At 39.0% G+C, this 24,910-nt stretch overlaps 1 protein-coding gene across 3 annotated transcripts in view; it reads left to right on the top strand.

Moving 5' to 3' along the window:
• Window positions 1-742: 742 nt before the first annotated feature.
• Window positions 743-24,910, top strand: part of fat3b (FAT atypical cadherin 3b) — a 65,556-nt gene continuing 41,388 nt past the window's right edge. For all 3 annotated transcript variants that reach the window (XM_087847314.1, XM_087847313.1, XM_087847312.1), the window contains exons 1-8: window positions 743-3,784; window positions 3,894-4,028; window positions 4,961-5,162; window positions 10,923-11,041; window positions 13,102-13,300; window positions 21,491-21,552; window positions 22,571-22,885; window positions 24,261-24,471. In XM_087847314.1, coding sequence (XP_087703440.1) covers window positions 812-3,784; window positions 3,894-4,028; window positions 4,961-5,162; window positions 10,923-11,041; window positions 13,102-13,300; window positions 21,491-21,552; window positions 22,571-22,885; window positions 24,261-24,471 — 4,216 coding nt within the window. In that variant the 5' untranslated portion in view covers window positions 743-811. The remainder of the gene's footprint in view (window positions 3,785-3,893; window positions 4,029-4,960; window positions 5,163-10,922; window positions 11,042-13,101; window positions 13,301-21,490; window positions 21,553-22,570; window positions 22,886-24,260; window positions 24,472-24,910) is intronic.

Below are 24,910 nucleotides of genomic sequence, written 5' to 3'. Positions count from 1 at the left end.
AGTCTGTACAAATGTATCCAGCACCGGTACTTAAGCGACACACTGTAGCAACAAAGTGTAAGTTAATAAACTCGTGGATTTTGCACAGAGACGCGTTTCACTGGATTACTGCAGGACACGATTGTGCAGATGTTGATGTTAAATCGCTGGATTGTGATTGAAGATTTATTTATTTATTTATTTATTGCTGGTACAGTCCTATCTATAGATCCGGTATATTTCAGTGTTTCTCGAAGTTGAGTCATGATCATGTAGAGACCTATGGTTTAGGTGAATGGCACGGTATCTAAAGCAATAGTTAAAAAAACAGCAATAAAAATTTGTAGGCAACAGAAGAAATTTTTTTTAAACTTCTTTGTTTTTATTATTTTGCCCTTTTTGTTGTCTGACACTTGTTAAATTGGTTTTGAATTGGTTGTCTGTGCTTTCACAATGATGTGTTTGTTGTAATTATGTTCTACTTTCTGAAAATATCACAGCCCTGCTTGTCTCTGTTAAAGGAGTCTTTATTATTATGACCCCTGTTATTTTATTTAGATGACATGATGTGTTTCTGTGCAAGTGAGCTGTGGTTTGAATTTGATTCGTGGCTTCACAGCCTTTCTCATTGTTTCAATGCAAAGTGTGAGCATCATCATATCAATGTAGTGATAATAACTCCCTCTAAAATGTTTTTGTGCCTGATCATCCAAAGTTTTTTTTTTTTTTATCAGCAGAACACACATTCCCACTGAATGACCAACTAAAATCAAGTCCTTTATTTTAATTGTGATTCTTTCCAAATACAGGGTGACTGGATGATGGGATAGTGATGAAGCCCAATCGGTGGGGAAATATGCACCCCCTGCCCAGCTTCTCTCTTCCTTTCCTTTTTATTTCCTTTTTCTTCTTCCTCTTCATATGTTTCCACTCAACCCGTGCCCAGCTTCTGACAGATTCTAGAGCAGGGCAACGCTTGCTGCTCTTCACTCAGCCTGCATATAATGTGTCCATTTTTGAGAACTCTGCTGCAAGAACCTATACCAAAAGTGAAGTCAACATGGGCATCATTCTCGGGCCACCTTGGTCTTTTGAGATAAAATACTCCATTGTGTTGGGAGACAGTGAAGGCATCTTTCAGGCTGAAGATTTTGTAATGGGAGATTTTTGTTTTCTCCGCATATGCACTAATGGAGGTAGTGGTGCTATACTGAATCGGGAAGTACAGGATAATTACACTCTGACAGTTAAGGCCTCGGCCCCAGGAGGCCTAGAGGCTTTATCCACTGTTTATATCAAGGTCTTGGATACAAATGACCTTCGACCTCTATTTTCCCCAACTTCCTACGCATTTGTTGTTTCTGAGAGTGCCCCTCTGGGTGCCAGCATAGGACGTGTGACAGCCACAGATGCTGACGTAGGCTCGAATGGAGAGTTTTACTACTTTTTCAAGAATAAAATAGATCTTTTTGCTGTTCATCCGACGAGCGGGGTCATCACCCTGACTGGTCGACCAAGGATGGACAAACAGGACCGATTTGAGCTGGAGGTACAGGTGGTTGACAGAGGGATGAAACTCTATGGGAATAGTGGTATCAGCAGCACAGCAAGGCTTGTACTAACTGTGCAGCGAGTAAATGAATTTGCTCCCGTTCTTAGTGCAGTCGCTGTTGTTCCATCGTGGGAAGAAAAGAATCCCGTGTATGCAGTAATTAATGTGGAGGACAAAGATGAAGGGATATCCGGAGATATAGAGTGGGTGTCCATCATTGAGGGGGATCCCTTTGAGCAGTTTGTGGTTGATCGTTCGCCTGTTGGGAACGAGTACAGAGTTAAAACGTCGGAAGCTGTAGGCTGGGATACATTTCCTTATGGCTGCAACTTAACATTTCAGGCCAAGGACAGAGGTATGCCTCCCAAGTTTTCTAATACCCAAATTGTTCAGTTGTTGGTTACAAAACCGGACCCAGTGATGGCGAATTTCGAAAAAGATGTTTATGTAGTCACGCTGAGTGAAATCGCTCCCCCAGGCTCTGTTATAGAGGTGGTGAAAATATCCCCGGCTCCTCTGAGAGTCAATTACAGCTTCAGCAACCCTTCAGATCCAGTGTACTTTGATATAAACCCTTTGACTGGAGTTATTATGACCACCAGGCAGCTTACAAGGATATCACAGGATTTCATGGTGATGGAGGTAGTTGATATGATAAGTGAGCAGCGAACAAGTGTCCAAATTCAAATCGAGGATGCTAATGACAACTCTCCAGTGTTCAACAAGCCATTCTACAATATTGCCGTCAACGAGAGCGTACCTGTAGGTACTGTTGTCCTTGTGGTCTCTGCTGTGGATGATGATAAAGGGGAGAATGGGTATGTAAGTCACACTATTAGTGGTGAACAGTCTCTTCCATTTAGCATAGACCAGAAAACAGGGGAGGTGAGAATTACTAGAGATCTGGACTTTGAATCATCAGATGATATCTACACTTTCGCAGTGCGTGCCTCTGACTGGGGTTCACCCTACAGAAGGGAGAGTGAGGTTAATATCACCATACGTGTAATAAATATCAATGACAATCAGCCTCTTTTTGAGAAGGTTTCTTGCAGAGGGATGATAAGCCGTGACTTCCCTGTCAACCAGACTGTTGTCACCTTGTCAGCAATTGACATGGATGAGCTAGGACTAGTTGAGTACAAGATACTCTCTGGGAATGAGTTAGATTATTTTAACTTAAATCCAGACTCTGGGGCTTTGTCACTGAAAAGATCGTTAGCAGTGGATAGTTTAAAAAGTGGGGTATTCAACCTCAAAGTTGTTGCAACAGATGGAGAGATGTTCTCTGATCCCACATTTGTGAATATATCAGTGGTGAGGGGTAGGATTCCCCCCAGAGGGTTCAACTGCAAGGACACAAGGGTAGCCCAGCTTTTGGCAGAAAAAATGCTCTCAAAGGCATCTGCTATGGCTAGACCGAGACCAGATGAGAGCTACACAGATATTTTCTCTACAAACAAACAGCCTCCACAGTTTGAGGCCTTGCCTACAAGTATTCTCGTGAGAGAAGACCTCATTCCCGGTGCCAGTGTATTTCAGGTGCGAGCGCGAGATGGTGACACAGGCTTTAATGGCCGCGTTCTCTTTTCCATTTCTGATGGTAACAAAGAAAACTGCTTCAATATTAACATGGAGAGTGGGCTGATAACTATACTCCGGCCACTTGACCGTGAACGAGTGGATCGTTACTTCCTTAATATCACCATCTATGATCAGGGCATTCCTCAGATGTCCAGTTGGAGATTACTGACAGTGATCATTGAGGATACAAACGACAATGACCCTCAGTTTTATCAGGACAGCTACTCTGCCCTTGTTTCAGAAAACGCAGCCATTGGCATGGAGGTTATAACCATCACTGCATTTGACAGAGACATGGGTCAAAATGGACAGCTCTCCTATATAATGCTCACCAGTGTTCCTCAGTTTGGTATTGACAGTGAAACTGGAAGTGTATTTGTTGCTAGCCAGCTGGATAGAGAAACATTTCCAATATTCATATTGAAGATTGAAGTCAGAGACATGGCTGAAAGAGGCACTCGAAGGTCCTCAGTGACTACTCTAAGTATAATCTTGGAGGATGTCAATGATTGCGCTCCAGCTTTCATCCCTACCAGCTATAGTGCTCGAGTACTAGAGGATCTCCCGCCCGGGACTGTGATTACCTGGGTGCAGGCTCAGGACCCAGACATCGGACCTGGAGGACAAGTTCGATATTCCTTAATCAATGACTTTAATGGCACTTTTGAGGTAGGTGATGACACAGTGTGAACAGAATCTTGCACACGTTAAGATTTTTATTTATTTTTTTTTACATTTATTGAAGTATAGATTGTTTATGATGTAATTCTTTTTATAGATCGGTCCTATAAGTGGGGTATTGATAATTAGAAAGGAGTTGGACTTTGAGAAACAACAGTTTTTCAACCTGACGTTGCTTGCTGAAGACAGAGGAATCCCCAGCCTTAGGAGCCAGACGTTTGTGGAGGTAGAGGTGCGTAGCACACATGCTCAAATATTCTACATCTCAGGGATCACCATCTCCATCACCATCTCTATCTCACCCTCTCCCTAGCACCTGTCACATCAATCCGCTACATGTCCTCCTTTACTTCATCCACAAATCTTATGTGTGATCCTAACCGGCAACTCCATATCTAACATCCTTTGTAAAATAATTTCATCATCCCTCCTCTCCACACATCTAAACAGTCTCAGTCTTGCCTCTCTGACTTTGCCTCCAACTGGCTTAACCTGACCTGTTCCTTTGACATACTTTTTTCTAATCTTGTCCATTCTGGATACTCCCAGTGATCTTCAGCTCTGCCACCTCCAGCCCTGCCTCTCAAATGCAAATGATCAATGTTGTCAGCTTACATTACATTATTATCAATAATTTGGGGTGTTAGTGTCAAGGTTCCAGTCTTTTGGTTAGTGCCACCGTCTCTAAACCATACATCATAACAGGTCTCACTACCATTTTGTGAACCTTCCCTTTAACTCTTATTGTTATTCTTCATTGGCAAATCACCCCTGAGGCTTTTCTCCACCCACTGCACTCTTTTCTTTACCTCTCTTGTGTGCTGTCCAGAAAAAAAAAAGCCAATGATCAATTTTGTCAATTTACATTATCATTGATGATTTGGTTGGTTATTTTCAAGGTTCCAGTTGTTGATAAGATGTCCAATTGTATTTTTTTAGATCTTTCTTCTTTTAATTCTTCGCTCATTTTTATGACACTGGTTAGATAGATGATTAAATGCGTGACAGCATTTAGCTCACGGTACATTTAACTTCCAAGACAGGCAATAACACGTACAACAGTGAAATATACAGATGGTCTACTGATGCCACACGATTACACACTACAGATAATATCACACAGTTTTTCTGTCATAATTAATGTGCACCATTACATTTCTTCAGGTGGTGGACGTCAATGAGAATTTGTATGCGCCTTACTTCTCCGACTTTGCTGTGAGAGGCTCAGTGAAGGAGAACTCTCGTGCAGGTACAAGTGTCATGACTGTCAACGCTAAAGATGACGACAAGGGACGAGATGGCGTGCTTAAGTACTCTATCCAAGGAGGCAGCGGCCTGGGCACTTTTAGCATTGACGAAGACACAGGTGTGACACAAGATCAATTTTTAAGCCTATTTATGTAAAGTGAAAATCCAATAACCCATAGTGCCATGCTTAGAATATCAACATCTAAGTTTTTGCATAGGAAATATTTTCACATGCCTTTCGAGATGGCTTGCCTAGGTTTTTATTTGATTTGCTTAATTGTAATTTGTAGAGAAAGTATGGCCACTTGTCAGTTCTTGAGTGAATGCGAATATGTTTGTTACAGAAAGAAATTCAAAGAGCTTGCGAGGTATAGCGACAGTCACTGTGTTAATGGGGCCTCACGTGGGAGCTGTGTACTGGGAGATCATTACTGTAATGAGGGCAGCATGGCAGCCACATTGGCTGGGCCTCAGGCCGCTCTGTACAACTCATCCAGTGCTGAGCGGCTAACATTGATCAAGGCTCTGCTGCACAACAGCCCCGTCCTTCCCAAGTACGGAGAAATCACTATGACTTATTTAAGGAGGCCTGACCCAAAATAAGCATGCATACTCCAACTTTCCTGCAGTGTGAAACTGCAGCTGAAGACACGTTGATCCAAACAAGAAGCCATGACTCACTCACCCAGGGATAAAATGAATCAAATACCAAATGTGAAAATAGGACGCCTCATTTTAGTGCATATTGGGTCATGTACTATAGCTGTGCAACTTAAATTTTAGTCTTAACTGTGAGTATTGTCTGAATGTTAGAGGCTAACTACTGAAGATAGCACAGACACAAATGCACAAAACATCCACAGTGCCTCCCCCTTCCCCAATAAGGTGCATGTCATTAAATGTAAAAATGTAAAATAATTAATAACATGAGCACATCAATAAGATCTTACAATTTGCTTTTTAAAAAAAAAAAATCAGATAAAAAGCTATGTTGTGGGCACATAGATGTATGCTTAAACATTTATAGCTACTGTATTCAATACTTTTCCACGAAAACCTGAAAAAGTGTGACTAAGAACTCTTTCTTTTCCACCAGTCATCATTGCATCATTGCAGTCTCTGCTTTTGTCCATCATGCTGAAGCTTTTAAACCTAACAGTTCAGTGTCTGTCCATGGTGCTGAAATGCTGAACCTTCATGCTGAAACCAGACCCTCATTTGCTCTTCCCTACATATAGTGAATGAGACTTAATATACTTGCAGGTAGTAAGCCTTCACATTCTCTTTCTTCTTCACATGGCAGTTTTTTTCTAATCCCATCTTAAAATAAATATACAGCTTTCGCAGTAATCGCTGTTGTTTATATTTTATTTGACACATCCATATTTTAATTTTGAATAGGAAACCTAGTTTCCCAGAGTTAGTATTGCCTGTCAAACCATTCACTGCATACATGAATAGTTTTAAATAAAAGCCACCAATCACTGTCTAAGCAGATGTGGCAAAAGTAAACAATACACCAAGGACAGGCGATGATCATGTTGTGATCATCATGCTATTAGAAAACTGCATTAAATAAAATAGTTAATTTTTGTAATTGCAAGCTTTAAACAGCTACATTTATACATTTGCATACTCTATGTATGCTGTGTACTCATCAGCAAAACAGTTTTACAGTGCATGTACTGATCCATACAAATGCTTGTAATAGTATTTGGGGTTTTTATTCCCTGGAGTATTAATACCTCAGTAAGGAGCATCAGAGCCAGTGAGAACGTTTACTGAGTGTAGATTTTCCAGGGGAAATCAGACTGCTTGTTAGAGCAGAAAGTGAAGGGAGAGGGAAGTGGAAGTGAAGCGAAGAGAGGAAGGAAAAGCATGCAGGGGAGTCAGGAGTACATAAAAAGTGTCAAAAGAAAATACAGCTTTCTTCCCCCCAGACCTATATATATATATTTTAATGTCTTCTGGAAAGTTTTTCTTTTTTTTAACTTAGAGTTTTTTTCCCTAAGCATGTGAAATGCTAATGCCTTTTACTATCGAAGGACACGATACAGTAAGAACATGCCAAGTTTTCCCTTATCATCAAGTGCTTCATTTTATCGTGTAGAAGTCAGCGTTGTCAGGCACGGACAGAGTAGCACTGCTTTGTACTCCCACCATGCATTTAGCTGCCATGTTGAGTGGCTTTGCTCTGGCTGCTTGTCAATCTGTGGCTCTTAGTGCCAGAACTAAATATGTGATGAGAGAGTGAGATGGACAGTGAGTGAGAGTGAAAGGGACAGAGAGAAAAATAGAAAGAATGAGAACTCCCTTTTGTTTAACCCGTCTCAGCTAATGCACCCCTTACTCCCACCCCCACTTGTAGTTTGTAAATCAGCTCTTTGATGCATCATGCATAGCCCATGACACCCCTATTGTCAGTCATAGCTGCTGTTAATGAGTGCCCTCTTTACCCGCGTTTGATATTTAGATGTTTAAATGACTCAATTATACGTGGGTGGAAAACACACGGGCTAACAGAAAAGAAGACGGATCTTCTCTGGCTTTAAACCTTAGCTCTCCTGCACTTTGAACAAAAATTTGTATTCCTGTCATTGGTTTGGGTGGAGAGCAAGCCCTGCAATTTCTCATTGGACAGCTGTCAAACGCCACTGCTCCTCTATTAGTGGGTCTGCAAGCTCCAGGATTTGTCACAGTCAGGATAAAGCATTCTTTAAGTTACAGGCAAACACTTTTAAAAAGCACTCAGTCTTCATTTAATAAAATGAATAGGCCATATATTCTTCTGATGTCCTCTTTCATAGCACATTCAGAGCTATTCAGTTGTGTCTCAAGAGAGAAATGCACACAATATTTTGTCATCAATCTTAGGATCAATTATTTGATATGGTGACATTAATTAAAAAAAATGGGATCACAAAACCTGTTTCTCAAGAATGGGGATGGTGAATAGACGCGGCAGATGGATGTAAACCCAACCAAACGCTGAAGTTCCAGATTAGAAAATGTGCTCTGACCCTTCAATTTTTTTTGTTCACTATTTGAAGTGCGTTATTTATGGTGAGAATGGATGCTGTCGAGTCAGATTTATATTGAATTCACTGAATAGTGCCTGTCGGTCTTAAAGTTCAAAGAGCTTTAGAAACAGCCAGCTCTGTTTTCCTTGTCTCTCTGTCAAGCTGTCTGACAGAGATGAGGTTTGAAAAGGACATGGTCAAGGACGACAGGGTAAGGGTGTATCTTAGCAAACACTTTTACTATGCATTGTGCGTGTTCTGGGCAGCGGCTTAGTCATAATCAGACATACTGCCACTTTCTGGTGAAACCAACACACCCATAGTGTCTGATTTATTTGTATGTACCTGGGGATGCAGACCTTGTGGATGAATTGAAGGCAAAGTTATGCAACAGATCTGCCGTATGACAAGCTTTCTTTCCTCCAACACCACAAACAAATATTAAATATGTCTGTAAAGATAAATCGGTGTCTTTTTCAGCATATTGAGAAAGAAGAACTGATGTCAAACTTGTTCTTCTTTGAGTACTTTGTTGTAGCATTGAGCATGATACTCCAGGGGTTGGAGTTCCTAGAGTTCCTCTTAGAGTTTTGACTAGAGGCGTTCATTTTTTCATTTGGTTAAGTGAAATGATACCCAGTTTAGCCTCATTTTTGCCCCAAAAGCCAAAATTTCTGTTTTAATATATATATAAATAATGAGCTTATATTCAGATTATGTACGGATGATCTCATACACTTAAAAGGGTTTAAAGAGGTTTCTCTGCTCTTTGGTCTGTGCAAGAAAAGAAAGAAATTATCGTAAGTATAGCCATCTGAGAGAACCACTACTTGTGTTTCAGACCATATTTTCTAAGGGGCAGCAGGAAGCTGGGAAGCCAAAACACTTTGTCTCAGAAATTGTCATAGATAAATTGAAGGGCTGCATCAAGGCACAGCATAAGATAAATAAGGAAATGTGAGTTAATGCTACTTTAGTAAAGTCTGAGAATAAAACATGGAGCTGGAAATGAGCATAGTAGATCACCTTTTCCTAGCACTTCTTCAATTATCTATAAAGCAGCAGCTTTTCTTTTATGGTGCCTACAGTACTGTGCAAAGTCTTTGGCCACCCCTCATGTCTTTATATTTTGCTTCCAAGGAGCCAGACTTATAGTTTTTAAAGTTGTCTTAATCAACAGTTATGCAGACTTTCTTAAGGTCTTTAAATTTTTTTCTTCGGTCATTGGCTGCATTTTCACTCACTTTCAGCCCAGTTCCTGTACCTGACCATTTTCAGAGCAATGTTTATTCTTGTCTGTTAAACTACTTAACACTGGGCTACGACTTAATAAGCATTAAAAAGGCACCCAGCTCAAGCGATGAACTAGTGTTGGGTTTACACATTAGACAACTTACTAAGGAACCAAGTTTAAATTGTATCTTTAGGAACTTTTTAAATAATGATACAAAAATACATCATTTGTCCCCATTTCTTTAGTTTAATCTACATAAAAATGCCAACGATTACACATTTTCACAGCCATGAAATAGTGTTTTCTGCACCAACACTGTAATTACTAAATAGCTTTTAGCTGAAAACTTGGCATATTTCAGTATGGTGTTCAGTGTTTCCTTAAAAAATGGACAAGTGGAGGACAAAAGAAACATCTACAAGGCATCAACAGTATCTGAATATTATGTCCTTTAGAAATAGGAAAAAAATCTGGATTTTTGCAATGTACTGTAAATGGTTGTGGTTATAGAATTGTTTAATGATTAGGAATTTAGCATCACAATTGGCAGACCATCCAACTGCCAATACTCCTGTGCAGCCATTCTTATATAATGAAGAAGATCATAACCATGAAATAAAAACATTAAAAAAACAAATTAAATTTGAGCTTGCTCACCTGCCCAAGCTCAGCTTGTGTGACAGCTTCTTGGGTTTAAATGTATGTAAACCTAAGCACAAATGCTGTGCATGCTCATGCTGTGCAGGCTGTCTATGTCTCAAAGGAGCCTATATTTAACAGGAGCTTGCAGATCTGGTGAGAGTTTGTGTTCTTGAGCTGAAACGTTTTTTCAGCCTGCGTCTTTCTGTCTGACTTGTCTTTATTTTTTACTGATAGAAATGATACTGCGAGTGTTAGTGTTCTTTTTTTTGGAATTCTGCAATGTATACAATGTAACACAAATGTAACACATGCCGTTGTGTTTCTACAATGTCATACTCTTGGGAGTGGATAGAAAGGAAACAAATGAACCCTAAAACCGTAGACCCTGTGTGCATGTGTCTTTCTTTAAATGGTTTTGTGAAAAGTCCTGGATGATGGATTTTCTTTTTTTTTAAAGTTGTGTCCATGTGTCAACCGTTGTAAATATTCTCTTTGTCCCCGAAGAGGTCACCAAAACTGTCAGCTACTCATTTTCCTTAAGGCCACTAAGCACACGCCAGTCAATATATGTGAATGTCTGGGTGTCTTTGTGTGTGCATATATATGTGTGTGTCTTTATTGGTGTAGGGCAGCTCAGGGTACATTTAGCACTAAGCAAATAGCAGTGGGAGCAGTTTGGTCAGTTGTGATTAGCTGCAGAGAAGCTGAAACATTGAAGGTGACTACAGTGGCACCACTAATGCCTGTGAATGTCACTGAAGCCAGGACACAAAGTTTTAGTCTAAATTTGTGTGCTTGCCTCTGGAAACTTAGTATTCAAAGACATTCCTAAGAGATCTTTTAAGGATTGTAATGTATTTTACAGATAACAGCCAGTTTCTCTCTCTCTCTCTCTCACACACACACATTCACACACACCCTTAATAGATAAGTATTCAAAGCCAGGTAAAAACTGCATTAATCTTTCTCTCTGCTTCAACAGGGGTGATTTACACTTCTGGTATCCTGGACTGTGAGACCAAAGACTCCTACTGGCTGACTGTCTGTGCCATGGACAGAGGGGTTCCACCTCTGTCAGCTTCTGTTGAAGTCTTTATCCAGGTATAGAATCCACTGCCTATTGAATCATTATGTTAAATACATTTACCCACAGACTTTTATAACATTGAACATAACAAGCAGATAATTTTCCCTTGTAATTTTAAGCCTTAAATGGATGTCCCCAAAGTGCGCTATTACTAAATACACCTGGTACGTGCTGCTGGTAGCAGTTTGGATGTCCCTTTGCCGTCAGAACTGCCTTATTTCTTGGAGACATAGAATCAACAATGCTCTATTGGACTGAGAGCTGGTGACTGTGCAGGGCATTTGAGTACAGTGAACTCATGTCATGTCCAAGAAACCAGTATGATATGATTTGAGCTTTGTGACATGGCAGAAGATGTGATCACTGTGATCACAAAGGGATCATCATCAGTCATCATCAATACTAGGCAGTGGTGGTTAAACTATGTGGTGATTAAACTATGCCGTGTTTGACTAAGTGGCCCAAGATATACAAAGGAAATATCTCCAAACCGTGACACCAGCAGTCTAAGCTGTTGATACAAAGCAGGGGCGTATGCTTTCATGTTTTTTAAGCCAAATTCTGACCCTGGTGAGGCCATACGGACTGTAGCCTCAGTTTCTGTTTCTTACATGGCTGGAAGGGCCCCAGTGTGGTCTTCTGCTGCTGTAGTCCATCTGCTTTGGCGTTCAACCTGTTGTGCATTCAGAGATGTTCTTGTATCCTTCTTTGCTGTATGGAGTGGTTATTTGAGTTACTGTTGCCTTCCTGTCAGCATATCATTGTGACCTTGTCTACATGCCTTAATGCATTGAATTGCTGCCATGTTTATGCCATGGCTGATTGGATATTTTCATTAATGAGCAGCTGAATAGATGTACAAAGGGCCAGTGAGTGTAGATACAAAACAAAAAAAACAAAGTTCAAATGATCTTTGTATGCCAAGTGCCATTAGATGACTGGTACAGCAGTCTTAGCCATCACTGAGCTTCTGTAGACAAGAAGTCTACAGGGTAAGATTGTTTTATATTCAAAATAGGGTTTGCCAGTGTGTTACTCCCTTAATTTCACTTCCAGCATATCCAATCATATTTTAATTGAAAGTATACCAGTTTTAGGTCATTTCAAGTTTATCTGTGTATTTATTGTACATGGAAAAATCATATTTAGTTATACGGGGTACAGTTATGCACTTTTTATGCGTAACTTCTCGTTAACTACATTAAAATTATGTCAGGTTATAAGTTTTTCAGCTTTTTTAACTGTAAAAGTAGCTTATTTTTCAATGGCAGTCACTGATAAAAGTTTACAGTCAGTCAACGTTACCCCCCAGGGTAATTTTGATGTTTATACTATAAAATTCTCGTAAAGCATTACATCCAAACAGTATGATGCCAAACGAGTGTGTTACTCTCTTGGTTTCTGTACTCAGCACTCAGTCTGTAAGCAAGAGATACACTGTACGGGAATTCTCTGCTTCAAGTTTTTTCTAATTTATTTGCCCTTAAGTTTTTCCACCGTCTAAACACTCAAATACACACATGTTTGCTACATCACTGCTCCCCCTTTGGGGAAGAGTTCAGCTGTGTATAAAAGGGAAAAAAAAGACAAGCAGCCTTTTCTGGCTTCAGGATATCCACGTGTGGTTATGTGAGTGGGTGCTTTACTCCCGGCCTATTCATCACATGGAAAAATGGGGAGATTAATCAGGCACAGGTGCTTCTGTTCACCGGCTGAACTGTCTTGGCTCTCTGTGCCTTCCAGCAAATGCTCAATCAACCCACTGCTTGCCATAAATATTCTAGATCTATGCTGTTAGAAGGGAAATTAATTTGGAGTGTGACATCTTTGACATTTTCTGGCAAATATATTTCCATTTTGTGATTGATAACATATCAACCCAGACCCAGACTGATTAACAAAGATACTAAAATCACAACAAAGCAATATTGCAGTGCGTGCAAATTCAGAGGGCTACTATCCATGTATTTGTTGCCATTCCAAGATCCAACTCAAGTAATGAATATTTATTGCCTTTTTCTCCTCTTTTTCCTTTGTTGTTTCATGTCTTCTTTTCTTCTTTGTCTCTGCTCAGGTAGAAGATGTCAATGATAATGCTCCCCTCACCTCAGATCCTATCTACCACCCGACTATCATGGAAAACTCTCCAAAGGACGTGTCAGTCATTCGTATTCAGGCGCAAGACCCCGATCTCACTGCTATACCCAGTCGTCTGAGTTATCGTATTACTGCCGGCAACCCGCAGAATTTCTTCTCTATTAATCCAAAAACAGGTGAGGTAGTGTGTGATGTGGTACTAGTGGAGTGGAAAGGAATGATGAAAGAAAGAACGGCCACTCATAAATGCGCTTTAGGCATTTCATTAACAAGCTGGGATTAAACAGAACAACAGATATTCCACAGATACGAGCTGTATGACAGAGAACAAAGAAATGAACTGTATCTCGCGTAACAGCATGCAGCTTCCACCTGATATCCTCTGAGCTATTCACATGTTCTATTCACAGCAGTTATATTTGATTGCTTTTGATGATATGTATTTAAATGTTAAGCTGAAAAGGTGTAAAGTTAAAAAAAATGATGCTGGCTAAATGTTTGAGGAGTATCACTTTCAATTCGGAAATAGGATTTATTGAGACAATACCAACCCTGACAGAGGTTCACTATAAGCTCTCTATTAGATATTGGATCAGTGGAGGGTTTTAAACATACTGGGCTTATGAAATTATGCCCAGATAGCCTGTAGTTGTTTATTGACTTTGCTTAGAGTCTCTGGATTTAATAATGCATGAGAAATTAAAGTCAGTGAATGTGTATAAAATATTTTGTGAAAGCGTATTGTCTGTGATTAATTGAATAATTTTACTTCTATGCCAATATACTGTTATATTATAATATAACTGTTATAATATAACTGTTTATGTGCGGGGATAAATTCTAATTGTGTGTTAAAACATGCTGATTTATGTATCAGTCAGTAGATATTTAATTTTTATGTAGTTTAATTGGATTGAGATGAGTGCATTTTTTAAGGTGTGCCACTAATTTGGCATTGAACTCTTATAAATAAATTCAGAGTTGTGATGGATGCTTTGAGAGAGAATCAAAATAGAAACAAGAAAAAAAATCTTCGTTTTGGTAATGGCGCTTATATAGCCTTGAGTCATAGACTGTTTATAGAAGATAGACGTACCCCCACCATGCTGTCAAACATTAGATTGCTGGCTGCTGTCTTGGACCCAAGAAGTATTGTGGCCGTTTTTTGGGTTGTTCTTTTTTTGTGAAGGAAAGGTTGAGAATCAGCTAATGATACCCATGAATAGCAAGCTTAGTTAGCAAGATTAATCTACAGTTCTTTATGATGTGAAAATAGTTATTAGTTTTGGCTAGCAGGAAAAATAAGCATAGAACAAAATATTTTGACTAGGGATGTGTGCAACTGGTTGACTCAAGGTTTAAATATTGCTATCCTTGCCAGTCAGTACCAGAAATACTAGTTAATTAAGTGTACAATTTTAATTCATTAGTCTACAATGGCAGTCAGCAGGGCTGATGGTTGAGCCTCCATCTCTCTAACTTACTTTGTGAAAGAAAGTTGTAAACAGATGACAGTTGTTTTAAATGTGCTGTTCTGCAATACTTTAATACAACAAGAAAAAAAAGTTGCCGTATGTTAGGCTTTGTCAGGATAAACTGGAGTATAATTACATTGCAAAAGCTAGGTGTACCATATTCTGCGTCTGGATTTGGGGGCTAGCATTGAAAAAAAAAAAGCAAGGCTACTGCCTTTTGTTAGGTCAATGTTTAATTTTGTCCTTTCAAAGAAAAGGACAAAATATTTTAGAGTTTAAACAAGACAGCGCTGCAGTTGTGACTAAAAGTGACCATTCCGGTGGTTAAACATTTCGTAGTAATACGAATAAAGACAAAACCTGTTATTTGTAGCAAACCTTGACTTGAGGTTTTTATGAAAAATGGATGCATGACTTTTGGAACCAGCAACTGGCAAACAGCTTTTGGGATTTCTACATTTGACTTTCTTTTTCAACCCCTGGAGACTCAAGTAAAATGAGAAGTGGGCCACAATGGTCTAGTAATCAAAGATTTGGTCATTTTCAAGCTTAGTCTGGAGTCCCAGCTGTCACTGCCTTAAATTTATCAGGCGATTTATCAAATTTATAACAGCTCCCCTGAGGCCACAGAAGGCTGTATATATTTTTTCACATATCTGGTAGAAGATCTGTAAATAGACTACGTTGCAATATGTGGGAACTTTAGTTTTCTGCATTTTTTCAGATTTGTATTGCAACCTTTTAACTTTTTTGTGCACTTTTTTTACACAAATGTATGTCTGTATATGCAAAAAAATCTTATTTAAACATTTACACATTTGAATTTCATATGCATTTTTAAGAGTTTCATAAAAGAAGCCTGACAACTGAATATCAGCTCACAGATCCTTGTCAAACTCTCCCTTTACTTTTCACAGACCTTCTGTATAAAAATGCTCTATAGTAAATATTCAGACAATCTATTTTTAAATGAATGATCAATTTATACTAATATAATGGACACATTTGAAAATTAGAAGAATCACTCAAATGTCTCTGAAGAATACAAATATAATCAAAGCAAAATAAATACATAAATGGTAAGTTTGATGTATTTCAGTTTTGGCTGTCAAATTTGAAGTGTAGCAATGTCCCCATGCATTCTCAGTACAAGCATTGCTTGACGCTTATATTAAAGAATTATTGAAGAGGTAAAATGTTTTATTCAAATCTAGTAGGAAAAAATGTGAAGTCTTTGCCATCTCTGCCCTAGATTAAGCAGTGAGTGTTCTAATAAACAACAAAAGGAAAATTTCAGCTGTTACTAGGACAACTTTTCAGATTCAAAGAAATGTCAGTAAAGTGTTCTAAAACCAGGGGCCTATAGGTAATGCAGCAGGATCTCATTGATCAAGATTATAATAGAAAGATTTCACTAATATATGCTACTGCATGTTCACCTTGTTTGTAAATGTTAGGGGAATTTCCATGTGGCGTCCTCTAATCCTCTGAATATTCCTCTATGCATTATGGCTATAATATTGACATTATGTAGGGAAATGGAGAGGGCTGAAACAGGGTGAGGGGACTAATATTGATCCTATTAGCGAGACGCTGATCCTCAAAAACTCATTACTATGTAAACTGTATCCAACACAGGCATTCTCAAACATAGGTATGGTCGAATAGTCAAAAGAATTTCCCTCCTTTTCATAATCAATTTTCCTTTGATGTTGGTGGAAAATGTCACGTACACTAGACACATAAGACATCTGCCATATTAAATACAATGTTCAGAAGATCGATTACAAAATATGCCTCTTACTTAACCTCTTTGCTAACCTCATTTGCATACAAAAGAAAACAAGCAGTGCAATATTATATATATATAATTTTAGTTTTTTAATTGTGTGTGTGTGTAATTATGCATGACTCTCTGTTTAGGATTTTTATAACCAAAGTAGAATTCCATCGTTTAGCTTAACCCCACCCCGAGACAACAGGAAACTAGACACACCGTGATCAATTATTATAGGTCATAAAAGCTCATAGAAATCTGTGTTTTTCATGCAAGAAGCATAAGAAGCAGTATTACATGCTACACACTATTACAGCAATGCAATGTTCATAGTTCAACTGCTGATGAAAATTCAAAACATATCAACAGTTAATGGAAATGGAAAATGCATCTATAAATAACATTTAAATGATCTGCATCACTTTGTCCGTTTCATTGATCATTTTCACGAACAGTCGGACGGGTATGTGATGTAATTATCTTCTTTCCTTTCATAAAGGATAGCCACGTGTATACTACACTGAAGGAGCTAATAAAGGAAGCACTGAGGCACCGTCCCTTAATATTTCAAGAATTCAACCGGCTCTTATTATGACTGCCACGCAGATAGTTCTGAGTCAGTTCCCTCACTCAGGAAGCTTAACTGTTTGACTGCAAAATGTTGTGTACCTGTAACAGTGAGTCAGAGTGAGTCACTGTGAATGTTTTAAAGTACCACTGATGGTAATGCTGTCAGTGCAGGTTCAAAATTATACTCAGTTAATTTACTTTTCAGCAGATTACAATACACATGCAAGAGCTGTATCTACAAATAATGTGTGTATGCGTTAGAGAGAAAAGAGACTCTGTGTGGTAATTTAATCAATGGATTAATTGGTTACAGCTTTGTTGGGTCTGTTGCAGTGAGTCAATAGAGATGACGCCACAACAGCAACATACAGCTGTATAAAAATAATTTGCCTTTGTGTGTATGATTGTGCGTTTCTCTGTGTGTGTACGCTGTATTTCTTTAGTGCCTGTGTGCATGTCACAGGGGAGAGTTTCTAGCCATCTGAGCCCAGTTTTCTGTCTCTGTCTAAAGACCCACAGTATTCTGTTATCTGTTACTCATTAATTTTATACAAAGAAACTCATTGATAACAGTATTGTTTCCAGTGTGATAAATGAACTACAGAAGACACACTGGGTTCCACCAGCTTGCCAAAGCCCATTAAGTAACAACAAATATGTTTTCTTTTGTGGATAAACTTGACTCTGCAGCTTTAGGAAAACAGTCACAAGGTTTGAATTTGAATGCATCATTACCATAATTTCTATTGTTTTGTGAGTGACAGTGCCACCGTGTTAGTTTGGTAATAAGACATGCATGAATGGGGAGATGCATTCAGTTTAAATCAATCCTCACTGTTTGCACGGTCAGAAACTTTCCATGTACCAGAGTGATTTCATTGGATAAACAAAATCTAGCTGATTGATTTGCTTTCAGGATGCAAGTGGCAACAAAACTATGAACCTGAACTGCTGAAAAACTTCTTGAAGTTTTAGATTGTTTTTCAAAACTAGGTTTGGGGTGCTTCAAAGTAATATATTTTTCAGGTTTACTCTGGAAGTGTCATTTTGATGGGTTTGAGGTAGCATGCTACAACAATTCCCAAAATGTATTGAAGCCAAACTTTGAATGAGTGCAAAGTGTGTAAATGTGCTGTGACAGCTTACAGTGCTGTCAGTTTGTCTCTGGCTGAGTGAGTGAAGCCTACCTCCTTTGGGGAGGAAAACAGAATAGATAAGTGTTGACACAGGGTGTTAGATGGAGTGCTTCTTGTAAAAACACGCATGTTTGCAGAGTGCCATGGTGGCTGTGTGACCTTTTTTTTTAAACAACCTTCTGTTTGATTGAATTGGTTTTGTTATGCCAGACACTTGGGTACACACACACACACACACGCACACACACACACACACACACACATATATATATGGCTATATATGGCTATGTATATATGTGTGTGTGTATGTATATATATATATATATATATATATATATATATATATATATATGTATATAGCCTGAAAATGACCATATGTATTCTGAAAATCTTGCCCTATGGTGTGAGGACGATCATGAGGAAGTTTGTGGATCAGCCTAAAACGAGCCTAAATCTTATTAATGTTCTTTAAGTGGGAAATACACCCCTCATAACACAGTATGTAATTTTGGAATGCCCACAACGTTCCACTGCTGATGCAGGCAGATACAGGCCCAACTCAGTTTGTCAGTGGATATTTAAATGATTCAGAGAAGGCTTGGTAGAAAGTGCTGTGGTCAGAAGAAACCAGAATCAACCTTTTTGACATCATGTGAAATGCTGAGTCTGACCCAAAAAAACACAGACCCCCTCAGTCATTTATGGAGGTGGAAACATTATGCATTGGGACTGTTTTTCTGCTAATGATATGGAACAACTTCTCTGCATTGAGGGGCCAATTGAGAGGGCCACGTAGCATAAAATCACGGATGAGAACCTTCCCTGAGCCAGAACACTGATGAACATGGGTAGTGGATGGGTCTTCCAACATGACACTGACTCAAAACAGGCCACCAAAGTAACAAAGGAGTAGCTAAAGGGGAAGTACATTAAAGTTGCGCCCATCAACTCTCCAGACCTCAATTCTATAGAAAATCTGTGGAGGGAACTGAAATCTTGGAGTTGCCAAGTGTCAGCTATAGGATTGCCTGTAGAAAGTGTCTGTAAAGAGGAATGAGCCAAAATCCCTCTTGAGCAATGCAGCATCACGGACACACGTGTAATAGACATGCCGGTCCACCGTGTCCAGTTCACTAATACATATTTCACTTAATGACATTCAAATCACTTTAGAATTTGAAAGTTTTTCTTCAGTATTTTTAGTTTTTTGTCTTTCTCTATTAAAATGAAACGAACCATAAAAGTTGTTCTTTTCTTTGTGAGTGAACCAACTTAAAAATTTATTACAGGACCACATAATTATTTCCCCCACTGTAAATATGCTACTTATGAATTCTCCCCATTGAATTCTTCCTGATTAGCAGACACATGACAAGAACATTGGTAACAAAATGTAAACACATGATAGAAAATTTTAAATAAAAAGGGACATGTAAAAAGCACGTTTTCCACATTATGTTCCAATATCAAACAATAGAGGGAACCAATGCCACTTAAATAATGTATTGTTGATTTTTATTTTATAACATAAAGCAAAACCTGTCACTTGTGTGTAATATGTAAAAACAAAAAGTCATAATTTGTTATTGGATCAAACTGTCTTTGGGAAAATTACAATCTTTCTAATGAATCGTTTGATTTAGATTTCTGCGTCTTAAAGGGATTAAAAAAAGGAAGATGTTCCAGTATGAATACTTCAAACTTGAAATTAAAAATGTGTTTTTTTAGTGTAGCTTGAATTAGAAAATAAATGAGGTGTTATGCGGCTAAGAAGAAAGCGGTGAACTGAAGTTTGTATAATGATTTAAGACAGACCACTGGACCATCACTTTTTGTGTGTGCATGTGAAAGTATGGGTGGGGAATTTTCAAATTATTGCTTCATTGTCCAATTAAAACTGAGTGTAGTATGACTGCAGATGTGCTGCAAGCTGTAGATCATTGATTTTTATCAGAGTTGTTATTCGCGCCGTGTTCTGCTGAACAAGTCCCTCCTCCTCCTTCCACTCTGTCTCCCAGAGCTCATGACCGCTGCTCTAGATTTACTCCTAATTTGCTTAATTGAAGTTAGCCTGCATAACAAGCTCAAGGTGACACTGTGATATGTGCAAGCTTGGAAATGTGTGAATGTGTGTGTGTGTGTGAGAGTGTGTGGTGTGTATGTGTGCGCACACCAGGATTTTAGTCTACCCATTGAGCGTTTACTGCACAGCATTTTAGGCACCCAGACTAATCCTACCCCTCTGCAACGCTTCATTACACCGAAACAAAAAGCACCACCAGTCACCAGTCAAGCACACTTGCTCTAATAACTTCACATAAAAGTGCACGCAGAGGGATTTCTGTAATATATACTTTTTAGTTATTGTGTGTGTGCACTGTGTGTATACGGATGTCATTAGTTGCACAGACATGCTGTTACTCTTTAATTATAAGCACCTGAGTGAGTGAAAAAAAAGGATACTGCAGTTCAACGAAGAGAAATACTTTTTTTACTGAAACAAGAATCATCAGTGACTTTTTCCCTTTTGCATTTGTTTGTGCATCTTGGGGTAAAATAGCTCCAGGCTAAGACAAATGTTGACTTACGGTATTGTCCCGAATCTGCTCATAGATCAATGCTTATGTTTCTTCCTTAGTTTCCTTGTTTGTGCGAGTAATGTCTGAGGAGCTTTTTGTTTTATTTCCAAAGTTTTTACTGACTGAATCTGGCAGTTATTAAGCAAATTCAGTTACTTTGCTGGGGCTTACCTTCCTATTAGGGACAAAAAGCATGTGGCCTCATTGTAAATCATTTAGGCAGGCAGCGTTTTGGATTAGCAGTGGGAAAGGTTTCCAGGAATTGAAAGTTAATCAATATAGCATACTATGAAAAATCCTCAGCTACTATGAACTAAGTGAAAACATGGCTGTATGTGCATATATGTGTGTGTGTAGGGGGGCTTTTTAGTTGTATAATGAAAGAACATTAATAGTTAAATCAAATGATAGGAAAAAAAATAGCATCAAGAGAATATGAAGTTGCCATTGTGTCTGATTTCCAGTGAAGCCTGATACAGTTTGTCACACCATCCAACCATCATCTGAATGAAGCTGATCGATCAAAGCTATTATGTCCTGGTGGCTTGAAAGCCAACTAAATGACCCTCAGTTATCCAGTACCGTTTGTGCTGAATGTGAATGGCTCAGTTGGGGTTGTGGTATGTAGTTTTTTTGGTGATGCTTACACGCATGCGGGCTTACGCATGCATAAATAAAGTGACTCTAATGACAAATATATATTTTTTTCTATAAAGCCAGTGCATATTGTCATGTAAAGTAAATGTATAGTGCAAGCAATAAAAGCAGTTTTTATTTGTTATATACATCTTTTCTTTTCTTTTTCTTTTTCTTTTTAATGATTTTGTAGGTCTGATCACAACAACAGCGAGGAAACTGGACAGAGAACAACAAGCTGAACACTTTTTAGAGGTACAGTAAAACCTGAACCGTATTCATAGGTTCATATTGATATTATTTATCCAGGCCTGCCACTTGCCATAACCTACTATTAACAAAGACAGGGTGGAGGACAACCCTGGCAGACCCTCAAGGCTCCATAAACTGTGATGAATGGTTGTAGTTTTGGGCCCCATGTTTGGGATTTTCTAAATGTAATCATTCATCATTGGTTATCTTCTCCACTCAGGACGGGAACAGGGAGGAGAGGAGTTGGTCTGCCCGGCATTTGATAAGTGCAGACACTAGGCATACAGATAGCTGGGTGATTACCATTTCTGTTGCTCCTGCAGCTCTGCATACAGATGAACCTGATAATCACAGATTCTTGACTTTGTGGTCATGAACAAACTTCTATTCCCCCACACTTCGCTTACAACTTATTAAATGCTGTTGAATTCACGAGCACTTTGCCTTTCTACAAAATGGAATGAAATAACCTGCAGTTGACCCACACGATTGCACCTGTGCGCTTTTGTTATGTGTTGTATTGTATGCCCGAATTGCCAATTGAGTTGTCCAGACTCATGCTGCCTTGTTTAGCTCCCATACTTAATAAATGTATGGCAGCACACTACAAAGTGAAAGAAACAGTAGAGAGAAAACTGCCATCAACAGAAAGAAAATATATTATTGTGGCCAACTTGGAAAGAAACAAGTAAAGAAGTCTTTGTTAAAACATTGTTCTGAATACCACCCATGCATGCCACCCACTGCTCAGCCTGACTGCTTATGCTGTCTGTAATTAATAGCCTAGTGAAGAGTCAGGCTGGCAGCATTGGTGTTCACCCCTATCTGATCCAATTGATCCGTGATCAGCCCTCTGCCACCGCCTCCAGGGGATCAATAATACAAAGAGATTTCCCGTGAGCTCAGCTCCACGTGGCCCTGCCCTCACACAGCATGAGCAAGATTTACGATATCAATAAAATGTATGTGATCCCTAGTAAAGTCCCATGCATTTGTGTTCTTGTGTTCACGTTTTTCCCAGATTACAGTAATAGATGGCCCGGTGACCACCCGCCAATCTACTGTGTGGGTCATAGTTCACGTCCAGGATGAGAACGACAACCCGCCCACCTTCCCAGAGGTCACCTACCGCATCAGCTTGCCCGAGCGAGACAGGAACAAACGCGGGGAACCCGTGTACCGTGTCTTCGCTTACGACCGTGATTATGGCGCCAATAGCAACATCACCTACAGCATCATTAACGGTAATGAGGACGAAAAGTTCAGTATCGACCCCAGGACTGCTACGGTGTCGTCAAAGAAGATGGTGACAGCAGGCAGCTATGACATCCTCACTGTGAGTCTCTCATATCAAATATAAAAGCTATCCTCGTTTTTAAAAGGAAAGCCTGTATTTTAAATCTGTGGGGAGATATGGCAGACAAAAGCCAGCGCTCAGTAACAACAGTCTAAATTGCTGAAACGGCCTTCCTTGAGATAAGACTTTAAGGCACAGCGCTGCTTTTTTTCCATGTCTTGAGTGCTGCGTTTTCAATTCTCTTCTTACAAACTAATCACAGCCAGTGTGCGCTTGTTAGATCCTAAGGCTCTGCTTTCAGGGAAAGTTGGCAGAAGCAAACGCAGTAACTTTGCCATGTTTCATCAGGCAAAAGCCCAGGTACTGGAGCACACACATTATTCTATTGCCAATAAATTCAGCAGCAGAGTGGAGGGGTTGTGGGGTGGAGTGGTGTCGATGGAGGTGGCATGATAGATCTTAGTTGATCTAGCATGAAACGGTACTTGTGGTCAGACTAATATTACAAACAAACACAAATTGCATATTTGCATCCATATTTATGCACTGGCCAAACTAGTTTTGTATTTGTGTTGGGTGTGAAAAAGGCAGACCAATCTATTGAAAGCCAGGTAGTGAGGCTCATCTCATTAATCTGTATTTGTTGGGATCAAAGTTTTTGTATGGATGGGATGTTATTGCTAGGCTATAGATGTAGTTAATCCACTCTAGGGGCAGTCAGTCAGTGCAGTGGTGATCAGTATAGATTATGATTGTAGGTTTCGCAGTCTATGAAGTGGAGAGGAAAGAATTCTAATGTACTCAAAGTTTTTGGTTGGCCTGAATACATGCATACTAATACCTTAGCAAGTAGTGGTAAGTCCTCCATTTGCTTGTGTTGGTATGGTGGCCCTGAAAGGTCAAATGCATTGCAACTCAAAAAACAGAAAATAAAAAAAACACTGTAAAAGCAGACAAAACACAACAGAAATGGAAAGAAAGTTAAGCAAAAATCATGAAACAAAATAAAAGTGTTTCTAGAGGGACACAATAATGTGGAATTACTGCAAAGAGTAAACGGCTAATACCAAACGTGTATCTACAATATTATATGAATCATGTGATTTTAATGCACATATTGATATGCAGCTTTTTCTTCTTTACAATACCGATGAACCCTCTGCTTCGTTTGAGTGTGTCTCAGTGCAGTCCTTCGCATGTTTTGGTTTCTGTCACTCTCACAGCTTGTTTTGTTTCATGATTTGTTTTTTGTTTGTTTGTTTGTTTGTTTTTTATATTTCTGTTGTTTTTCATTCAGCACCCTGAGGCAACTGAAATTGTCATTTTTTCTATTTGCTGGTGGTTTCATAAGTTGCAGTCCATTTGATCTCTCAGGGTTACCGTACTAATTTATCTATATTGTTCCTTCTCTTAGATAAAAGCGGAGGACGGTGGCGATCCGCCATTATGGTCTACTGTTAAACTTCATGTAGAGTGGATTCGTAAACCTGCCCCCTCACCAGTGCCCCTATTGTTCACCCAGCGGTACTACAATTTCTCCATTTCGGAGACGGCTACTGTTGCCCAGCCAGTGGGAGTCGTGGCTATCAGCCAGTCCAGCACACCTGTCTGGTTCACTATCATCGGTAAGAAAATTAATATAAGATACTGAACTAACAGAGAGCCAAAGAACAGTACATACTCTGAATTTTCTCATGAAGTTAGCCACAATAAAAGTGTCCTGGTTACACTAATGAAAAGTTATAAAGTGTTTCTTGATAGTGAGTTAGTAATAAATTGTTCTAGTTTTCGTCATTATTGCCCTGACTCTGGTAAAAAAAAACAGATCTCCTCCCTGGTTTTTAATAGAACAACTAAAGAATATTAATTTGTATTTGATAGTTAACATTAAATAAAAGATATAGAGCTGTTAAAACAGGAAAATATGTTTAATATTTAATTGTTCTTTTTTTAATCGACAGAGAAAATGCAATGTGCAAATGTTTTCCCCAGTTAATTCTTAGTGTTAATGTTAGATGAGTAATCGTACAGAAAAGGTTATTCATATTTCAGATAGTTTTAAAA

Source organism: Neolamprologus brichardi, chromosome 10 (assembly GCF_056152115.1).
Source record: "Neolamprologus brichardi isolate AB-2024 chromosome 10, ASM5615211v1, whole genome shotgun sequence".
Taxonomy (NCBI): domain Eukaryota; kingdom Metazoa; phylum Chordata; class Actinopteri; order Cichliformes; family Cichlidae; genus Neolamprologus; species Neolamprologus brichardi.
This window is presented reverse-complemented; position numbering and strand designations above follow the sequence as displayed.